General features: G+C 39.9%; 1 protein-coding gene and 1 long non-coding RNA gene across 3 annotated transcripts in view; one reads left to right on the top strand and one right to left on the bottom strand.

Annotated features, from left to right (window-relative positions):
- LOC110257744 (uncharacterized) overlaps positions 1-22349 on the bottom strand; it is a 296540-nt gene that overhangs the window by 32164 nt on the left and 242027 nt on the right. The window contains exon 12 of the long non-coding RNA XR_014835223.1: positions 2015-2088. This is a non-coding gene — a long non-coding RNA (uncharacterized LOC110257744). The remainder of the gene's footprint in view (positions 1-2014; positions 2089-22349) is intronic.
- On the top strand, positions 1885-18802 carry TASL (TLR adaptor interacting with endolysosomal SLC15A4). Of its 2 annotated transcripts, none has more exons than XM_001925715.5 (2): positions 1885-2122; positions 16406-18802. In XM_001925715.5, the coding sequence occupies exon 2, from the start codon at positions 16407-16409 to the stop codon at positions 17304-17306; it is 900 nt and encodes a 299-aa protein (XP_001925750.1). In that variant the 5' UTR covers positions 1885-2122; position 16406; the 3' UTR covers positions 17307-18802. The 2 variants fall into 2 exon arrangements, with proteins under 2 accessions (XP_001925750.1, XP_005673578.1); XM_005673521.4 differs by having other exon boundaries at positions 16396-18802.

The raw sequence follows: 22349 nt of genomic DNA, 5'->3' as shown, positions 1-22349 counted from the left end.
AAAAAAAGTTAGTACACTTTTAATGGTATAACTTTTCAAAATAAGTCATAGATCAAAGGTAAACAAAACAGGAGTACCTCCTTTGGTGCAGTGGGTTAAGAATCCCACTGCAGTGGTTCTGGTTACTGTGGAAGCATGGGTTCAATTTCCTGCTCAGCTCTGTGGGTTAAGGGATTGGCATTGCCACAGCTGCGAGGTAGGTTGCAGCTGTGGCTCAGATTCAGTCCCTGGCCTGGGAACTTCCATATGCTGCAGGTGCAGCCATAAAAAAAAAAAAGGTAAATAAAAGATATCCATTAAGTAGAAATGTTTACATATTCAGAGTTTGGAACTTAGCTTTGATCAGAGTTAGGTAGCAAAAGGTACCAGAGGCGGATAATTATTTGGGGCAGGATTATTCTTTGTTGGTTTAATTTAAACAAGCAGGGAAAACTAGCTAAATTATTTTGAGAACTCTGTTTAGAGTTTTTCTACTTTGGGGCAAGAATAACTGATCTATTTGCAGACAAACTTCTCTGTCCTCCAGGAAAAATATATGAGCTATAAAAATCACACAAAATTAAATATGACTTAAAAATGCTATTTTTAAAAAGTAATACATATACATGGTAGAAATTTCAAAAGGATACCCAATGTGAAAATTAAGACTCATTTCCAAAAGGCAACTGCCTTTTTCTAGTTCCTTGTATATCCCTATAGAAATATGCTATGCATCAGCAAATATATGTGCATATATATATATATTCCTTTAAAAACACATATTGGAGAATATTATATCTTATATAGTATTGCTAAGTAATGCAACTTGGAAATCTATTCCTTTTTAAAAAAATTTTATGGCTGCCTCTGTGGCATATGGAAGTTTCTGGGCCAGGAATTAAATCCGAGCCACAGGTGCTTCGATGCTGGATTGTTTAACTCACTGCTCCAGGGCCAGGCCAGGGATCCAACTCATGCTTCCACAGTGAACTGAGCCACTGCAGTCAGATTCTTAACCTACTGTGCCAGGGCAGGAACTCTGAGATCTTTTCCTTCTGTTAGACATAAAGCCACTTCACTCTAACAACTGCATCATTTTCTATGGTAGGGATATACTCTCAGGTATTTAGCCAATATCCCATTTATGAATATTTTTTCCTAGCTGTTTCTTTGTTTTGTTTTGCTTTTGTTTTGTTTTCTTGTTGGTGCCTTCAGCATGTGGAAGTCCCTGGGCTAGGGCTCAAACCCGCACCACAGGAGTGACAATGCTGGATCCTTAACCTGCTCAGACACAAAGGAACTCCTTTGAGTTATTTCTTAATGCTGCGACAAATATCTTTTCACATGTCTTTGTGCACAGGTGCAAATATATCCAATGGATAAACTTTAGAAATAAAAATTGTTGAGAACAAGTGCTTGAATATTTAAAATTTCAGAAAAAATCTTGGACAGATACTGATAAATTGCCTTTTAAAAATGTTTATAATCTCATTAATAGTGAATGAGACTGCTTGTTTATCCACAAACTTGCCCACTCGTGTACTAACACCTTTTTTACTTTGGTTAATTTGAAAGAGAAAACTGTTTTCATTTGCATTTTTAAAAATTATGAGTACAAGTGAGAAATAATACTTCTTAAAAATTATAAGTTAATGATGGAACTGGGAATTCACTAAATCATATATGACTTTGGCTCTCTTTTGGGAGAGGGGACCCAGAGAATTGATTGTTAGAGGAGTCAATTTATGTCGAGAGGGTTCTTACATAATGTGTAGCAATAAACTATTTTAACAAGAGACAGTTTCATAGATAGGTTTCATTTTTCGAAAAAGGGGAAGAAACACCATTCTGTGGCTCGATGTGGGTTTGGCAGTTATTGCCTCCCCCTTCCTGGGACTTCCCACTGTTCTTTAGCACAAATCAAACTTGAGCAAAAACAAGTTTTTCCATAGGATCAGTTATAAAAAAAACAGCAACTGCGATGATCAGCTTAATGACCAAGTTTCTTGGTCTTACCAGTGAAAAGTAGACTCACCAAAGGCTTGTGAACATTTCTGGCAAAAGCACTGGCTGGCTTGTTCATCTCTTATATGGTCAATCGTTGTGTTTCTGCGGGACCAAAGGCACAGACTGGTTAGTGAAGGTAAGCAAAGGAGGCAACAGGCTCTCTGACTATGAACTTTTTCTGTCATTTCTCTTCTTAAACTTTCTTCGCCCTTTATCATCAGAACTCAGCTCCCGCCTCATGACATCTAAAACGCTCTTCTCATTTACCAAATTAGAGCTGAGTGGACATGTAAGTAAGCCTTCAATGGAGTTATACAATAATGACAAATGAAGCCAAGTACCCTCTTCCTCTTACCTCATTCTCACATTTTGAGCATTTCTAAAATTTTCTTTTTACCTGAATTTGACTGGTCTGATCGAAGAGTTGTTTAATTTATTCAGTCCCTGTTCACTAACTGCTACACAGGTTTAGCTTTTGTGTTTTTTTTAAAGGCCTAAAAACCTAAGCAGAATTTGGCAGGGGCAGAGTAACTCTTAAATCTGGTCCCAAAGATGGAGTTTTAGAGATGACTACAATCACAATAAATCCCAATTGGATTTGACTCTAAATTATTCATTGGATGAGCCAGTGATAAGTGTTCTTCTATGTGGCAAGACACACTCAAAGTGAACGTGTTCTACAGCGATGTGCTTTTTGAATTGCCATCTGGGTGATTTGGGGCAAGTCTCCCTATTGGTATTAAAGATAGTATATACACAGGTGGGCTTCTGTTTGAGTTATCTTTAGACCTGATCAAACAGTCTTTTTCTTTCTTTTTTTTGTGTCTTTTATTTTATTTTTTATAATTTTTTTATTTTCCCACTGTACAGCAAGGGGGTCAGGTTATCCTTACATGTATACATTACAATCACATTTTTTCCCCCACCCTTTGTTCTGTTGCAACACGAGTATCTAGACAAAGTTCTCAATGCTATTCAGCAGGATCTCCTTGTAAATCTATTCTAAGTTGTGTCTGATAAGCCCAAGCTCCCCAAACAGTCTTTTTCTTATGCACATATCCCGACACTTGAATATCAACTTGCTTTGGCCAGAATATTCATACTGATATTTTTAAACAACTTCTTGTGTAGGTCAGTGTAAGAAGATCGTGTTTCTGAGCTTGAGAAGCCTCTTGGAGCAGTAGAGTATATTTGAAAATTGTGTAAAACATTCATATTATAATAGTAGTTTGGGGCTGTATAAGCATAGTGCACTAACTTTATTATCTGAGTAAAGCGATGTTTTCAAGATCTCCTTCAAGTTACTGAAACATTTCCAAACACATACCTAGTGATTATCTCAGATATGTAAGATACTGTCCCTCTGAGCTCTTCAAAACATGATAGAATGTAAATTTGCCTTCATTAACTAAATCTAGTTACTTCCCCCCATTTTTATCTTGTGAAGTTTCAAACCTATATAAAAATGGAAAGAATAGTACAATGAACACACATTTCCATCATGTAGATTAATTAGTTTTAGCACTTTGCCACATTTATTTTCTCTTCTGCTATGTCTGTGTGTGTGTGTATGTGTATACACACACAGGTTTTCTTTCCTGAACTGTATGAAATTATATTGTTTGCTTTAGGACACATCACTTTCAAATCCTTTAGAGCCTGTATCTCCTAAGTAAAAGGGCAGTCTTCTACATGATTATAATGCTACGGAAATTTAACATTAATACAATACTATTATCTAATATACAATCCATATTCAAACTTCCCCAATTATCTATATGTCCATTAGAGAGTTTTTATTTTTTAAATTTCAGCATTAAATCAAGTATCTTGCAATGTATTTGGGTGATGGGCCTACAATTAAATAAATGTTAATGGCAATAGCCATAATTAACAATATAATTAACAATGATTAACAATTATAACACCAAGGAAATTTAACATTGATCAATACTACTATAATTTTCTTATTTTTTTAGTCCCCACATTTTGTGTCAAAATTATTTACTTTATGTTAATATGAAAAACAAAGACCTTCTGACTTATTAGCCATCAAATGAGACTTCTAGAAATTAACTTGTTAATTAAGAATCACTTTGGGGGGGATAAATAAGTAGTTTTGGATTAATATATCCACATTAATGTACATATATATAATAAATAATCAACAAGGACCTACTGTATAGTACAGGGAACTCTACTCAGTATTATGTAATAACCTAGATGGGAAAAGAATTTGAAAAAGAATGGATATATGTATAATTAATTCACTTCGCTGTATACCTGAAACTAACACAACGTTGTAAGTCAACTATACTTCAGGATAAAAATTGAATTAAAAAAGAATCACTTCATATTTGACAGAAGAATCAATAACCTCAGTTATATATTTTGTAATAGGAACTGTAAATACAAAGTAAGAGATTCTTTAGAGCTTCCATCAACAAATACCACAAAATATGAAATAATAGGAATATAATTCAAGGTATATGATTAGTGCATGTAAAAAAAGCACATGTATTTTCTAAGTTAAAGGTCAGGAAAATGAAGATGCTTTTTTATATAGAGAGAGCCTTCCTAAAGCAACCCCTTGTTTTGGGTAAGAATCTTATATAATCCACTTGGAAAAAAAAATGTAATATAGATTGTGTTACATTATCATATAATGAAAAAAAATCATAACTAGATTAAGAACAAAATATGATCTTTTAAAAAACACATCACTCATCTGTGGAATCTAATAAAAAATACAAAAGAACTCACTTATAAAAGAGAAACAAACTCACAGATTTTGAAATCAAAATTATGGTTAGGAAAGGGGAAACTGTATGGGGGGAGGGAGATAAATTGGGTGCCTGGGATTAACATATACACACTACTGTATATAAAATAGATAAGTAACAAGGACCTACTGTATAGCACAGGGAAGTCTACTCAATGTGCTATAATAACCTATATGGGAAAAAAGAAATGGATATGTTTGTGTAAAACTAGTTCACTTTGCTATACACCTGATCTAATACACCACTGTAAATCAACTATAATAAAACCAAAAAAGCCTCACAGATTGGAATTAAGGCCTCTAAAATTTAGATTGTAGGGGAAATAAAGAGATAGATGAAATAGAGCATTTTGAGGATGGTGGTAGTAAAAAATAACATTGCTGATATATCATCAACACATCATCTTAAGAAGAGTATTTGTGTGACCCTCAAATTTGAGGCAAAAATAAATGTCCTCATCTGATTGGAAAATTAAAAAATAATAGTGTGTTGAGAAATGTTAGTAGACACAATTAATCTCAGACATTGATGATGAGAGAATAACCTGGTCCAAGCTACTTGAAAGGCAATTTGCAGGAGATGTGATTTAGAAATTCGTCTTCTCCAAATCTGGCCTAAGGAGACATTCATGCAGGCCTATACGGTGATTACACAGAATATAAAAAAGAAAAAAACCCTCGACATCTACTAGGAGAAATTATTTGCTAATGTAAAATGCGCCTGTAGATGTACATTTTTCTAACTGTTAAAAGGAACATCTGTATAAGCAGACCTGCTGATAGGAGGGAACCCAATGGCACCCCAACTAGCTAGGCTCCAGATCTTTTACAGAACTGAAGACAACACTTTCCTATTCTTATTACTATGAGTTATATCCCGTGAGACTGGCAGGCAGCCCCATCTCACTGCATCCATTTTCATGCCTCTGTGGAGGTCTTTGCAATGTTGCAACCCAGCTTCTCAGAAGCCTTAGTTCATATGCTTGCAAAATGTCCTTCCAGAGACAGAATCTGTTTTGCCACCTATCACTGCCTCCCAATACTCCATCTACTTTTGCTATTGCCAGTTACTCCATTATTTAAAGAACTATCCAAATGACTTATTTTACCATTTAGGGTAGCAGCTGGATTTTGCAAAAGTCCTATGCAATTCTGATAAATATATTGGGGTAGGAGAGAGAACTTAGAATTTCTATTTAGGGCCAGGGATTTTGAAGGAATGGCCAGGGGCTCTGAAATGTGGAGATGGGAGACTTAAAAGGGGGTGGGTGGTGGGACAGGTAATGGAAAGGGAACCAGAGCTCTCAGGATGAAAGAAAGGCATAAATGCCTGGGGTGCATGGATTTCGGTAAGAACTAGGAGTTCAGCATGGCTGCTGGGTCTTGTGGGAACAGGCAGCGATGAGGTGAAGGCAGATAAGAACCACATACCACGAGGGCCTAATATGTGTGGACTTCATCCTAGAGGTAATGAGGAACTGTTGAATTTATGTAGGGCATCTGCAATATTAAATTACTCTGTGGTTGTAAAATTAAGGTTGAGATGTTGCCCGGCTAAAGCAGTGGGAATGGTTAAGGAAAATGTTCACATGGTTAGATTAAAAGAGCAGAGGATAAATTATTTGTATGTCGGAAAGATATATGAACATTGATACACAACTGGGACATACGTGTAGCCCTGTGGGGTGGGCATTAGTTGTCTTGGAGCTTTTCTTTCTGTATTTCACTGTACCTTCTTTCATTTGCCAAGTGTTATGTCTTTTTTCTTTTTTTTTTTTTTTTTTTTGTCTTTTTGCCTTTTCTAGGACCGTTCCCGCAGCATATGGAGGTTCCCAAGCTAGGGTTCTAATCAGAGCTGTGGCTGGCAGCCTACACCAGAGCCACAGCACTGCCAGATCCGAGCTGTGTCTGTAACCTACACCACAGCTCACGGCAACTCCGGATCCTCAACCCACTGAACGAAGCCAGGGATCGAACCCACAACCTCATGGTTCCTAGTCGGATTTCTTTCCGCTGCACCACAACAGGAACTCTGCAAATGCTATTTTTTTGTTGTTGTTGTTGTTGTTGTTGCTATTTCTTGGGCCGCTCCCGCGGCATATGGAGGTTCCCAGGCTAGGGGTCGAATCGGAGCTGTAGCCACCGGCCTACACCAGAGCCACAGCAACGCGGGATCCGAGCCGCGTCTGCAATCTACACCACAGCTCATGGCAACGCCGGATCATTAACCCACTGAGCAAGGGCAGGGACCGAACCCGCAACCTCATGGTTCCTAGTCGGATTCGTTAACCACTGCGCCACGACGGGAACTCCTGCAAGTGCTATTATTAAGTGGAGTTTGGGCTGGTTCTCTTTTCCTGGAAGGACTCATTGCTTGTCATGACTGATATTAAACTGCTCTCAACTATGCAAGAGTATGATCTGCTCTTAAAAATTTGCAGTTAGTAAATTTGGACTTGAATCTTGCCTCTAGTACTTATCTGCCCTGCGTCGACCCTGGGAAGGTCATGTGTCCTATCTTCACCTCGATTTTCTCATTTGGAAAACCCAGATTATGATAACATCTAACAGTGCAATGTCGTCGGAAGATGAGGGGTAGTGTTTGGAAAGCACCCAACACAAGTGCCATTATTATGCTCTAACCTTCTACATCTTTTCGACTTAAGTCAAGGACAGGCAAGTCAAAGCCTGTGGGTCAGATTGGCTCCCCTGCCTGTTTTTGTAAATAAAGTTTTATTGGAACACAGCCATAGCCATTTGTTTACATATTGTCTGTGGCTGTTTTCCAGCTATGATGGCAGAGTTGTGTAGTTGTGACAGAAAGCTAAGACAGTTAAGTATTTGGCCATTTACAGAAACAGTTTGCTGATCCTAAACTTCAGCTTTTCCAAACGTTCCCTCTTATAAAGTTCTTCCCTCTTTAGTTTTTCTTTCTGAATCCATACTTGTATTGTTTGAGTGTAAATTAAAAGTATGTCTATGTACAAAATCATAACAGTTTTCTGAAAAAATGACGTAAATGTTAGTGTAGAAGGCAGAATTTATATTACAATTTTTTCCCTGAAATCCAAGTAAATGATTTAATAATGTGCTGCACTTTAGCACATACTTAAGTTGTGAATTTGCACATGAGTTAATTTTGGTATTCCCCTGTCTGGTAATGATTAATGGAGGCTAAATTTGCCTAGAAAATCTTATCCGTAAATGTCCTTGAGAATCTTTTCCTTCACACTTAATCAGTCATGGAGAATTCCAGATATAGCTCTATCTTTGTCTCTATATTTTCTATGATGAGAAAATAAAGTTCAAGTGATAAAATGTTTGAACAAATGAAGTAATCCATTAGCATAAGTTTTACTGTCTCAGATGAAATTCAGTCAAATATGTTAACATCTGTTTGAAGCATATCTTTTATTTATTTATTTATTTTTTTTTTGTCTTTTGTCTTTTGTTGTTGTTGTTGCTATTTCTTGGGCCGCTCCCGCGGCACATGGAGGTTCCCAGGCTAGGGGTCAAATCGGAGCTGCAGCCACCGGCCTACGCCAGAGCCACAGCAACGCAGGATCCGAGCCGCGTCTGCAACCTACACCACAGCTCACGGCAACGCCGGATCGTCAACCCACTGAGCAAGGGCAGGGACCGAACCCGCAACCCCATGGTTCCCAGTCGGATTCGCCAACCACTGCACCACGACGGGAACTCCTGAAGCATATCTTTTATGATACCTTTGAAGAGATTGACATCTAAGAATTTTACAATCACTGAAATTAATTAAGAAAAATGCCAACAATTTAAAAAATAAACCCAAGTAACTTTCTTTTAAAATGTCATGGAGTTCCCATTGTAGTGCAGTGGAAACTAATCCGACTAGTATCCATGAGGATGTGGGTTCAATCCCTGGCGTCACTCAGTGGCTGAGGCCTTGAGCTGTGGTGTAGGTCGCAGATGAGGCTAAGATTCCACGTTGTTGTGGCTGTGGTGTAGGCCTGCAGCTGCAGCTCCGATTCCCTACCCTGCAAACTTCCATATGCCGTGGGTGTGGCCCTAAAAAGCAAAAAATAAATAAAAATTAAAGATATGATATGTAACACTATTTTCATTCTAGTGTTAAATTAAAAGGTTTTTTTAAAATAAATATCAAATGAGCTATATAGCGCAGAGAACTCTATGTAATATTCTGTGAAAATCTATATGAGAAAACAATCTGAAAAGAATGGATACATGTACATGTATGACTGAATCATGTGGTACAGCAGAAATGCTCACAAAATTGTAAGTCAACTATACTTCAACAAAACGAACAAAAATGAAAAAACAGATTACCAAGAATCTGCTTTATAGCACAGGAAAGTCTACTCAAGAGTTTGTAATAAACTGTGTGTGAAAAAAGAATGGATGTATTTATATGTATGTGCAGGTACCCTGGGATTCACTTTGCTGTACACCTTAACCTAGTACAACGTTGTAAATCAACTATACTCCAATAAAATTAAAAAGAAATAAACACTTAAAAATAAAAAATAAAGATCAGAGGAGCTAATATATGTATAATTTTTGTTTGACACATTACTCTGCATAGCTTGAGAACAATCTTACAAAAGCTGCCTTAGTGTGCTCTCTGCTGCCCTCTGCTGCTAACTTTTAGAAATTGATTTTGATTCTGAGTAATGTTCACTTCACTCTGTCCTCTTAATATAGTCAATATTAAGTCCTCAGACTTAATATAGTCCCCAGACAATATTAAAGTTTGAGGAGCCCCTATACATAATTAAATCCTGCATTCTAAGTTTACAGATAAGAAGCTGAGTCTCTGAGAGGTTAATTGGCATGTGAGTGTTGGCTTTGTTTTCTGTCAGTGTTTAAATGCCTGATGGCTTTGCATTTATTGCTTAACTTTGACACCTATAAATTAAATATAATTAAGTGTAAATTAAGTACTATCTACAGTTTAGAGTTTTGTGCATATCCATTGATTTACTACACAAAAAGCACTTATAATAGAATCTGGGTTGTAGCTAGTACTAATGTCAGCTCTTTTATAGACTTGCCATTAACTAGACAGCTAATGACAAGGTCAGAGCTAGAATTCTGATCTCTTAACTATCAGTTCAAGATTTTTTTTTGCCTTAATGAATCTAACAATTCAAATTTACCTTTGAATGTAGATTTTTAAAATATGATACGGGAGTTCCTGTCGTGGCGCAGTGGTTAACGAATCCTACTAGGAACCATGAGGTTGCGGGTTCGATCCCTGGCCTTGCTCAGTGGGTTAAGGATCCAGCATTGCCGTGAGCTGTGGCATAGGCCGGCAGCTACAGCTCGGATTAGACCCTTAGCCTGGGAACCTGCATATGCCACGGGAAGCAGCCCTAGAAAAAAGGCAAAAGACCAAAAAAAAAAAATGTGATATGTTCACCCTTGAAGCTCTTGCAGTCCTTACAAAGTTAGAAACATTGCAACTTTTGTTGGTGCTCATTCCTCCTTGTACTTATTCAAGGCAGGTTTCACACAAAAATTATTATAAACAAAAGTTCCTCAAGCCCCACAATGTTAAAACCTACATCGCGCACTTGGGGAGATGATTCCACTGTTGACTATAACTAAAACCTCTAATGAGCTCCCTGCTCACTCAGTTTACTGCATGTCAGACTCAAGAGAAACTAAATTAAACCCATCAGCTCTTTCCCTTTTTCCTTCTCCTCTTCTCCCCTTCTCCCCATTTTGATCAACAATGGTGGCATTTGCCAGCATGCCTAGTCTCAGTTACTTCGGACTCCTCTTCTTCACTTCCAAGCCTAGGAATCATGGTCTCTCAAGTTCATCACTTCTCTTGTTTTTCTGTTACCTCCTTCCTGGTTCCTGTCCCAGTCACCTCAGGTGGAGATGAAACCAGCAGCCTTCTAACTTGAGTTCTTGACTCCAATATCACCCTGCTGAAATTCACCTTGCCTTTTACTTATAGATCACATCATGCCTTGAATAAGGTTGCTTACCTTCCAGCCCTTTGTATTGTTTCAGCCCTTAGCCTTGTATATCCCAATTTACCTCCTGGACATTTTCTCCCCATGCCTCTTTGCAGGAATCTCTTCCATTAGGCATGGGAGTATCTACCCCTAGACATTAGGACACATTTTCTGTTTTCCATCATTGCACCTACAGCTGTACTGGTCGGCCTTGGGTCTCACACATCAGAATGGTAGGGCTCTTATTCTATCAGAATGAAGGTACCAACAAACTCTCAGCCCATGAGAAATAGAGCAAAGGGCCTATTACTCAAAAATCCTGGACCTGTTTTGCTTCACTATCATGAAGGAATGGATACTACCTGGAGGACTCATAAAGATCATCCAGATAAAATGAAAAAAAGAAACCATTAGGGCTGATTGTTTATATGAAAAATATGAATAGCAGGTGATTTAGGATATGACTGAAAGAGAACAAGGGGTACACAAGAGTGATGCCACATCATCACCGTCACTACTTTCCAAGTCTGCTGTGCAATATCTTAGCCATATGATATTTTAAAATTCAATAGTTAATTCATTAATTAATGAAATTCAGTTTGATTAGCCTCATTTCAAGTTATCAATAGCCACATGTGGCTATTTGTTGATATTTTGGACAGCACATACGTAGATCATTGGGTCATCCCAGAAAGTTTTGTTGGACTGCACTGGTCTAGATTTTTCATTTGCTTCTCCTGGACTACTGCTTTCCAGCTTCTAAAAGGCAACTGCTCTAGTGTCATCTCTTCTCGCTTTGTGTATTACATTTTAAAAAGTCATTTACTGTTGTTTTAGTGAAATTTGGGGGAAGGAAAACCCAGGTATATGCCTAATCTGTTATTTTTCCTGAAAATGTTTGCTTTTATCTACCTCAATGTGATCTTGCTTTTGAGCTCATATGCTGAGTAACCACCGTCAACCAGGCTCATTTCTCTCACTTCAGGGGTCCTTCCTATTTGGGCTTGCTTCTAAGTTCCAGCTCACTTTTATAAAGCCATAGGGTCATCTGGGGATGTGGGGAGAGGGGGCAGCCGGTTTGTAGCCGTCATCATGCAGTCTCATTGGCATCCATGGTGACTTCTTGTCCTTCACCTGGCCCCTGGCTAACAGTCTATAAACATCATGTCTGCAGTCTTCCCATGCCAAATTGAGGTATTCTCCAGGTGTGCAGGCTCTGGGCAGCCGGCTGGTATGGAAGCAGACTTTGTGAGGCAGCCTCAGGCCTGTCCACCCAGGTACTCCACGTGGTTGGCTTTCCTCCTGCTCTCATACCAGGCTGTGTAGGAGAGAACTGAGACTTCTTGCTTCCTCAGGTTCTACACGGGAGGTAGGGCACAGCTTCTTCTACTCTTGGTTTCTCAAGTCTATCCGGAACCATACTGTTTCCTACCACAGGGGATTCCATCTGAATGGGAACTGCAGCTGCTGGCCTACACCACAGCAACACCAGATCCAAGCAGGGTCTGTGACCTACACCATAGCTAATGGCAACACCAGATCCTTAATCCACTGAGTGAGGCCAGGGATCCAACCAGAGCCCCTCGTGGTTACTAGTCAGGTTGATTACTACTGAGCCACGATGGGAACTTCCCACTGAGTCTACTGCTGATAAATAAATATTATGCCTTAAGTCATTCAGGGTTATAGAGTCTGATATTTCAAAGCTCAGGTCAAGGTATCTCAAAAGCCATTTCTCTCAAATTATGATTTCTGCCAAGAGTTTTTGAAGTCTATTTACAAACTCAGAAACAGAGATGTGGGTGTTCCCATTGTGGTGCAGCAGAAACAAATCTGACTAGCATCCATGAGGTTGCGGGTTCAATCCCTGGCCTCGCTCTGTGGGTTAAGGATCCAGCATTGCGGTGAGCTGTGGTGTAGTTCGAAGATGCGGCTCAGATCTGGCATTACTGTGGCTGTGTGTAGGCTGGCAGCTGTAGCTCTGATTGGACCCCTAGCCTGGGAACCTCCATATGCCATGGGTGTGGCCCTAAAAAGACAAAAACAAACAAAATCCCCCCCCCATAGAGATCTGTGTCTCTGCTCCGGTTTTCCACAATAATATTCTGAGGTCTTGAAGGTGCTAAGCCCTAGCTCCAGCCTGGGTGGGTGGAGTGGGAAGGTTGTGAAGTAACTGCATCAGTATTAAACCTTCATGATAAACTTGCTTGGTTTACTATCTTTTTATGAATATAAGATTTTCCTTCTCCCGTGGATGTTCAGTTTGTTTAAGAACAGAATCACACTTAATGAATTTTTTTCAGGAAAGAAAATTTTCTTACCCTTTTAAGTATGTCCAGCATACAAGAATTACTTTGCAACTTTGTTGAAGATCTTTAACTTTGTATCTTTATGGTACATGACAATGCTTGGAATATGGTAAACATTTAAATAATTGATACTTTTTTCAGGATATTTTAAAAATTACAGTTGATTTACCATGTTGTGACAATTTCTACTGTACAGCAAAGCAACCCAGTCATAAATATATATATGTGTATACACACACACACATTCCTTATATTACCTTCCATCACAGTCTATCCCAAGAGATTGGATATAGTTCCCTGTGCTCATTGATTATGCAAACTATTACATTTAGAATGAATAAACTAACCCTAAATTCCTAGTCCATCCTACTCTCTCCTCCCCCCTGCTGGCAGCCACAAGTCAGTTCTCTGTGAGTCTGTTTCCACTTTGTAGATAGGTTCATTTGTGCCATAGTTTAGATTCCATATGTAAGTGATATCATGCTATTTGTCCTATTTCTGACTTATTTCACCTAGAGACTCTCCAATTGCATCCATGTCACTGCAAATGGCATTATTTCATTCTTTTTTATGGCTGAGTAGTACTCTATTGTATATATGTACCCCACCTTCTTTATCCATTCATCTGTAAATGGTCATTTAGGTTGTTTCCATGTTTTGGCTACAGTGAATAGCGCTGCAGTGAACATAGAGGTGCATATACCTTTTTGAATTGTAGTTTTTGTCCAGATATATGCTCAGGACTTAGACTGCTGGATCATATGGTAGTTCTATAGTTTTCCAGAGTAGCTGCACCATTGTACATTCCCACCAACAGTGTAGGAGGGTTCCCTTCTCTCCACACCCTCTCCATCATTTGTTATTTGCGGACTTGTTAATGATGGCCATTCTGACTGGTGTGAGGTGGTAGTTTTGATTTGCAGTTTTATAGTTTTGATTTGCATTTTTTCTTTTCTTTTCTTTTTGCCTTTTCTAGGGCCACTCCCTCGGTATACGGAGATTCCCAGGCTAGGGGTCTAATCGGAGCCTAGCCACCATAGCCACTGGCCTACACCAGAGCCACAGCATTGTGGGATCCAAGCCACATCTGCAACCTTCACCACAGCTCATGGCAATGCCAGATCCTTAACCCACTGAGCAAGGCCAGGGATCAAACCTGCAACCTCATGGTTCCCAGTCAGATTTGTTAACCACTGCACCACGATGGGAACTCCTGATTTGCATTTTCTAATTAGTTATATTGAAGTTTCTTCTTGTGCCTACTGATGAATAGATCTTGGAATAGTTCCAAAAGAGGAAATAAAACATTGAAAATACAACTGAAATGAATATACTGATTATATTAACTTTACACAATTAAAAACTTAACTTGGCAAATGACTGCATAAATATAAGAGAGATACTAAAACAAGAAAAGGACCCTTGGGAATAAAATAATCCTTTTCTAATTTGACTTGTCATTCTCAGGATCAAGTTGATGGGTCTGTTTTAGAAGCCTAGCCCTCAAGGCCAAAGAGGACGAGTTCTCCTCGCTGTTGTCTGTTCTGCCATTGCCAGGAATGTCATGTGTTCCTTTTTTAGAAAATGCACCTGCTTGTTTCTAGCCTATTCTAACCACTCCAGAGTGCAGTGACAACTGCTGAAGGGGTAGGGGAAGGTGGAGGAAAAGCTCTCTATCAGGAAAGCCCCTTAGTAACTGCAGCAGATGTAAACACAGTTACAGGGACATTTCCAGGACATATTCTGCAAACTGCCAAGGACAGAGCAAGATAGCCATCCTGGGCAGCAAAGGTAGATGAGGCATCATGGTCCTTCATGATGGGTTGATAGTGAATTAACTTCATACCATGCTATTGCTATTGGATATTTATTCAAGTTAAGTTTCTTTTGATTCCCTCCTAAATACAGCCAACAATGCTAGTTCCCAGGGATAAAATACAAAGATGAGAAGATACAGCTCTTATATTCAGTACAATCTGCCACAAATTTCATTTCTAGAAAAAATAATTCAAAGATTTTTTTGTGTGTGTGGTTTTTAGGGCCACAGCTGCAGCATATGGAAGTTCCCAGGTTAGGGGTCGAATTGGAGCTACAGCTGCTGGCCTACATCACAGCCATAGCAACATCAGATCTGAGTCACGTCTGTGACTTACACCACAGCTCACACCAACGTCAGATCCTTAACCCAGTGAGCAAGGTCAGGGATCGAACCCACAACCTCGTGGTTCCTAGTCAGATTTGTTTCTGCTGTACCACAACGGGAACTCCATTCAACAATCATTTATTGGATTAAGACGAAAATCATTTTTTAAAATGATTTTTATTTTTTTCATCATAGCTGGTTTACAGTGTTCTGTCAATTTTCTACTGTTCAGCAAGGTGACCCAGTCACACATACATATATATACATTCTTTTTCTCACATTATCATGCTCCATCATAAATGACTAGATATAGTTCCCAGTGCTATACAGCAGGATTCACTTTTTTTTCTTTTTTGGGTCTTTTGTCTTTTTAGTGCCACACCCACAGCATAAGGAGGTTCCCAGGCTAGGGGTCCAATTGCAGCTGTAGCCACTGGCCTATGCCACAGCCACAGAAACACCAGATTGGAGCCCTGTCTGTGACCTACACCACAGCACACACCAATACCAGATCCTTAACCCACTGAGGCCAGGGATCGCAATTTCATGGTTCCTAGTTGTGTTTGTTTCCGCTGCGCCATGATGGGAACTCCAGAATTCATTTTTTTTTTTATAACCTAGTATCTATGCTGCTTCTCCAGTGTGTAGCTCATCAACCACTCTCCATTTCCTTTGGGGCAGAACACAAACACCCTTGTCTGACTCTCAAAGCCCTTCAGGATCCAATTCCCGCTTATTTTCCTGGCCCTTTCTGCTGATGCTCCATGTTTTATATATGCCAAACAGGCCTTATCATCACCTTCTCTTGTAACTCTCCCTAAGGATGGACTTCTTCATCTTCGGTTTAGCTGAAATGTCACCTTCTCTGGGACAAACTCCATCACTTCTCCTCCTTCACCCCAGGTTGTTAGAGGCACCTTTTCTGTACTTGCTTCATACTCATCACTATTATTACCCTCAGTGATAAATATTGGAATTGTTTATGCCCAGTTAATTTTATCCAATAGTAAAACTTCTCAAAGGATGAAACTGTGTCCGCTTCATCTTTATACTTCCAGCACATTCCAATGCCCTGGTGTACAGCAGGAACAGAATGAGTAATGGCTTGGGAAATGAATGCAATGAGCTTATTTATTTTCCTTTACTTTTTTGATATACCAGTGCCAATTTTTAAAATTCCAATCTTCTTCTCCCTCATTGTTACTCCCTAAGTCTCTTCCAGAATGCTGTCAGAAGGGTATCTCAGTGGACTCGCCTACCAGAATGACATCTACTGGAACTGTACATCTTGTAACGAGCAGGTAGTTGAGGAAAAAGAAGAGACTGAAGCCACAGCTGCTACTGCTCTTTACTATTCCCCTGTGGACAAAACGCAAGTCCGAAATCTCTATGTGAGCTGCAAATCCTCTGACAAGTTTATTTCTTCAGTGCATTCGAGAGAGAGCCATCCTAGCAGAAATCCGATGATCACGGTATTGCAAGCCAACCCCAATCCTGTGTTCGAAAGCCCGAACTTGGCCACAGTTGAGTTATATAGAGATCCCAGCAGAGAGACCTACCTGGTTCCTCCTTCCTGCAAGAGTATTTGCAAGAATTACAATGACTTACATATCGCAGGGGGCCAGGTGATGGCCCTTAATTCAGTGACAACGGATTTTGCCTCCGAGGGCAGTTTCGAACATGGCCCTTTGCTGAAATCGTCTGAGATTCCTTTGACCATGGAGGATTCCATTTCCACTCAGCCCAGTGACTTGCCACCAAAACCCATCCAGCGCTATTCATCCTACTGGAGAATCACCAGTGTCAAAGAGAAAAGCAGCCTGCAAATGCAGAAACCTATTTCGAATGCAGTCCTGAATGAGTACCTGGAGCAGAAGGTGGTGGAGTTATATAAGCAGTACATTATGGACAATATGTTCCATGACAGCTCTCCTACACAGATTCTGGCATCTGAACTCATTATGACAAGTGTGGACCAAATTAGCATTCAAGTCTCTAGAGAGAAGAACCTGGAGACCTCAAAAGCCAGGGATATAGTCATTAACCGTCTACTACAGTTGGTGTCAACTGAAATCAGCACACCGAGTCTCCATATTTCTCAGTATAGTAATGTGAATCCATAGAGAAAAGGCTTCTATTCCTTTTGCTCAACTCCTCAAATCTTAGGCAACAATCATTCACTGACTCTGAGAATGTGCAGGAGGGTTGCTAAGGGGAGTCATGAACTGGAGAAACAAAGGTCTGCTGGAGGTCAGGTGTGGATTAGGAGGGAATCTGCTAATAATAACAACACATGAAGGAATGTAATGACTTCAAAGCGACGGTTGGATAGCAACAAAGCAAAAATAAAAACGATCAGAAAATAAAACATATGATTCCCTTAAGGGAACAAAGAAATTGAAAAAGACACACCAAAGAAGAACACGCACCATGGCAAAACTAGAAGCCAAAGGTTTCAGGGTAAGGAGTTAAGACTACGTTTGCCACTCAAGTAAATTCCTCCAAGTTGTTTCTCCTTGAGGGAAATGGACTGTGAAGGCTGCTATATTTGGGTAGAAAGACAGGTTCAAACAGGTCTCAAAATATGTTTCTATCTCTTTTCTCTATCCTGTAACAGATGACTTAAAAATACATTCATAAATATTAAAATAGTAGGTAATTGCAATTGTGTTTTTATTTTTTATGATTACTTAGCTACAAAAGCCACTCAACTCTAATTCTGTTTATCAGGTGAGATGAAGTTTTCTAAATGGAAAATACCACATGATGAATATTCAACTATTGTTTTATTTTGCTGTGTTTTGTTTTCTGGTTAGTACTAAGCTTCTAAAGAAATTATGGATTTTATTTCTCCCATTTTAATATATTCTTTTCTTTTTGGCCACACATGTGGCATGCAGAAGTTGCCAGGACAGGGATTGAACCTGCGCCACGGCAGTGGCAATCCCAGATCCTTAACCCACTAGGCCACCTGGGAACTCCTTATTTTTCCCGTTTTTTTTTCTCTTCCTCTTCTACATGCCCTCTTGACCCTTCTGGAGCCAGGAAGGGGTCTTTTTGGTTTCTCTTATAAGCTCTAGGGTCTCATGATGTCAAATTCTGTAAATTCATGAACTAGGATGGTAGCTTTATGAGAGCCTGACTGCTCTACTCTATTCCTCTAGCTCAGGGCTTGGCAAACCATGGCTCATTGGCCACATCTAGCCTGCCACCTGTTTCTTTTATTGAGATATAATTGACATATAACATGTTAATTTCATGTGTACGCTGTGATTTCCTATTTGCTTATTATTAAATGATTACCACACTAAGTTGGGTTATATCCCTTTTGAACTCCCATAAGCTAAGAATTTTTTCAACCACTTTAAAATGGAAAAAGTAAGAGCTCCCACTGTGGTGCAGTGGTTTAAGAAACCGACTGCAGCAGCTTGGGGCCCGAGTTTGATCCCTAGCGTGGGGCTGTGGTTAAAGGATCTGGTGTTGTCACAGTTGCGGCATCGGTCACAACTGTGGCTCAAATTCAATCCCTGGCCAGTAACTTCCATATGCTGAGGGTGTGGCCACTGAAAAAATAATAAAATGGCAAAAATAAAAAAAAGAGTATTTTGTAACATGAAAATTGTTATTCAAATTCAGTGTGCATAATATAAGGCTTTAATGGAGCACAGCCACACCCATGTGTGTATTCTTTATGGATGTTTTCACAAAGAGCAGAGTTCATTAAATGTGACAGAATATGTGGCCACTGAAGCCAGAAACACCATCTCTCCTTCCACAAAAGAATGTGCCAACCCTGTTCCACAGCACTGCCCTGCCCTGCCCATACAACAGTTGTTTGTCTTAGTTTTGCTTCCTTGAGGAAGCTGACTCTGAGATGGAGACTGGCCAGCAAGTTTACTGGGGAGTGTTGGGTATAACCTCTATAAGGGAGTCAAGAAAAGAGAATTGGTTTCCACCCAGGCCTCGGGAATCTCAGGGAGCTCTGGGATTGGGATGGCCCTTCAAAATGGATTCAAATTGAAATGGGAGGCTTGGCTTTGGTTCTCTTGCTTGACCACCAGGGGGCGTAACCTGAGGTGAGGCAGTTCAGGGAGCCTTCAGCAGCCAAACTCCTAACAGCTGTTGGGGTAATGAGTTCCTCACCCAGGAGGAGGAATGTGGGAAGGGGACAAACAGCATCCTCTCCATCTCTATTTGTAGAATGATTCTCCCCGCCAACATGTAGAAAACATGGAGAGAACCCGGTTTTGAAATATTTATTAAGAAATGTCATTTCACTGTTTTAAAACATATCATAATAGCCACTAGGTACTAATTGCTTGCCATGGTACCTGGCACAATGTTAGGCATTTTGTATGAATTTTATATAATTCTTAGTATAACCTCAACAAAGGGTGCCTATGATTCCCACCCCTCCTCCCCTTTTTTCCCTTAAGGCTGATGAGCCACTTGGGCTCAGGGAAGTTAGGTAATTTGCCCAAGGGCACCCAGTGAGTGGTGGAACTAGATTTTAATTCAGTTCCATTTTACTGGAAAAGTCCTGGTTCTTAACCACTACCACCTGCTCTCCTGTTGACCACCTTATTTGTCTCATTAAAGACTGGTTTTCTACTCCAAGGGAAAATAACTCTACCATTATGTTACTTCTTTTCTTTATAGTGTTCTGTTTGCTGGTATTTATTTGCTTATCTTCCCCCCTCTGAAATTGAAGCTTTGACTTATTCATGTTTTTCTCCATGTCCTAAGCAGTATTTGCACCTAGTAGGCAACCAATTAATACATGTCAAAGGGCTAAACAAATTTTGGCAACATTGGCTACTGCATCTGATGGTTGAAACTAAAAACCCATCAGAATGAAAAATAGATACTTCTGACTAGAAAACAACTGCTACTGAGAGTTCCTCTTCAAGAAGAAAATGGAATAGATGAGATTAATTTCTTATAGCAGGTTAGTCAATTGTATAAAATGTATTATAATACTATCACAGATGTTTTCGCCTTTGATTACCTGAGAAATGATTTGTTAGAAGTCAGTCGTTTCTTGTTTTTTTGTTTTTTTTTCAGTGAGCATTTATTTGATGCTGCTTTTTTGGAGCACTGTGTGTTAAACGCATGCAAAGGCAACACCTATGTATGTGTGCCACACACAGAGGAGTAGGCCCTTATCTCTGAAAGCTTATCATGTTGTTAGACCTGGCAAATAACTCAAGAACAAGTAACAAAGCCACTTGGCAAAGAACTTGGCTAAGTGTCACCAAAGGGGATACAGTTATCAATGGTTGCAACACAAGTATGGTTAAGTGCTGAAAAGATGTATTAGGAGGTATCAGTGGAAGAGACCAAAGCAAGTAGGGACTCCAAGGGGAAATGAGGGTTTAAATTACTTTTGAAGAATAAGATAGGAGGTAGACAGATGGATGGGAAAGGTTTTCCAAGCAGAGGCGTGAGAGCGGAATGACAGTCAATGGCTAGAATTGGAGTTGAAGGAATGCATGAGTGGATTAATTTTCTATTACCATTTTAACAAATGACCATAAAATTTGTGGCTTAAAACACCACCAACTTGGAGCTCCTGTCGTCACTCAGCAGAAATGAAACTGACTAGTATCCATGAGGACATGGGTTCAATACCTGGCCTCGCTCAGTGGGTTAAGGATCCAATGTTGCTGTGAGATGTGGTGTAGGTCACAGACTCGGCTCAGATCTGGAGTTGCTGCAACTGCGGTATAGGCCAGCAGCTACAACTCTGATTGGACCCCTAGCCTGGGAACTTCCATATGCCCTGGGTGTGGCCCTAAAAAGACAAAAAACAAAAAAACCATCAACACATCATCTTACAGTTACAGAGGTAAGAAGTCCTAAACCATTCTGACTGGGCTTAAATGAGGGTGTTGGGAGGTTGGCCTACATTATGGAGGCTCTAGAAAAAAAATAGATTTCCTTACCCTTTGCATCTCCTCAGGGCGGCTTCCTTCCCCAATTCATGACTGTATACTACCCCCACCAGTGGTAGCCATCTGCGCCTCCTGCCTCCCTTTTATAAGGACCCTTATGATTACATTGGCCCCACCTGGATAGTTGAGGCTAATGTCCTCTTGCCAAGATTCTTCAATTAATCACATCTGCAAAGTCCTTTTTGCCTTGTAAGGCAACATATTCACAGGTTCCAAGGATTAGGATATGAATATTTGCTGGGGCAAGGTAGGGAGGGGGACATTATTCCGTCACAGACAGGATCTTTTTTTTCCTCGATTGTCCACAATTTACCTCTCCACTATCAATTCTCCTTATTCAAGATGAACACGTCCAGGAGTTCCCGTAGTGTCTCAGTGGAAATGAATCTGATCAGTATCCATGAGGACATAGGTTCGATCCCTGGCCTCGCTCAGAGGGTTAAGGATCTGGTGTTGCCATGAGCTGTGGTGCAGTTCACAGACGCGGCTCAGATTTGCTGTGGCTGTGGCTGTGGCGCAGGCCAGTGGCTACAGCTCCAATTCGACCACTAGCCTGGGAACTTCCATATGCCACGAGGGTGGCCCTAGAAAGATTAAAAAAAAAAAAAAAAAGATGAACAGGTCCATGTTTGCTTACATATACGAAATAGTTTGCTTCCTTTTCTGCCTGCTGTCATCCCACACAGTATATTTTGTTTTGTCCAAATACACTAAGCCACTTTTTCTTTTGCTCATTTTAGACATCCTTTTTTGGACTCTAATTATATTTTTTTCTTTCTGTCTTTTAAAATGTTTCTTTTTTCCATTACAAAGGTGATACTTGGGAGATCCCATCATGGCGCAGTGGAAACGAATCCGACTAGGAACCATGAGGTTGCAGGTTTGATCCCTGGCCTCGCTCAGTGAGTTAAGGATCTGGTGTTGCCGTGAACTGTGGTGTAGGTCGCAGACGCGGCTCGGATCCCGTGTTGCTGTGGCTCTGGTGTAGGCCAGCGGATACAGCTCTGATTAGACCCCTAGCCTGGGAACCTCCATTCGCCAAGGGAAGGGCCCTAGAAATGGCAAAAAGACAAAAAAAAAAAAAACCAAAGGTGATATTCACTTACTCTAGAAAATTTGGTTAAGTTTTATTCTTGCTTAAGTTTTACTTATTTGGATAAGCGAAGTAGAAAACATCGCCTTTAATTCCTTTTCTTTTTATGGCCGCATCTG

This window comes from Sus scrofa, chromosome X, assembly GCF_054392235.1.
Source record: "Sus scrofa isolate SSC_HxYL_T2T_F1_AM1 chromosome X, Sscrofa_HxYL_maternal_Yorkshire_Landrace_v2.0, whole genome shotgun sequence".
NCBI classification, from domain to species: Eukaryota; Metazoa; Chordata; class Mammalia; order Artiodactyla; family Suidae; genus Sus; species Sus scrofa.
This window is presented reverse-complemented; position numbering and strand designations above follow the sequence as displayed.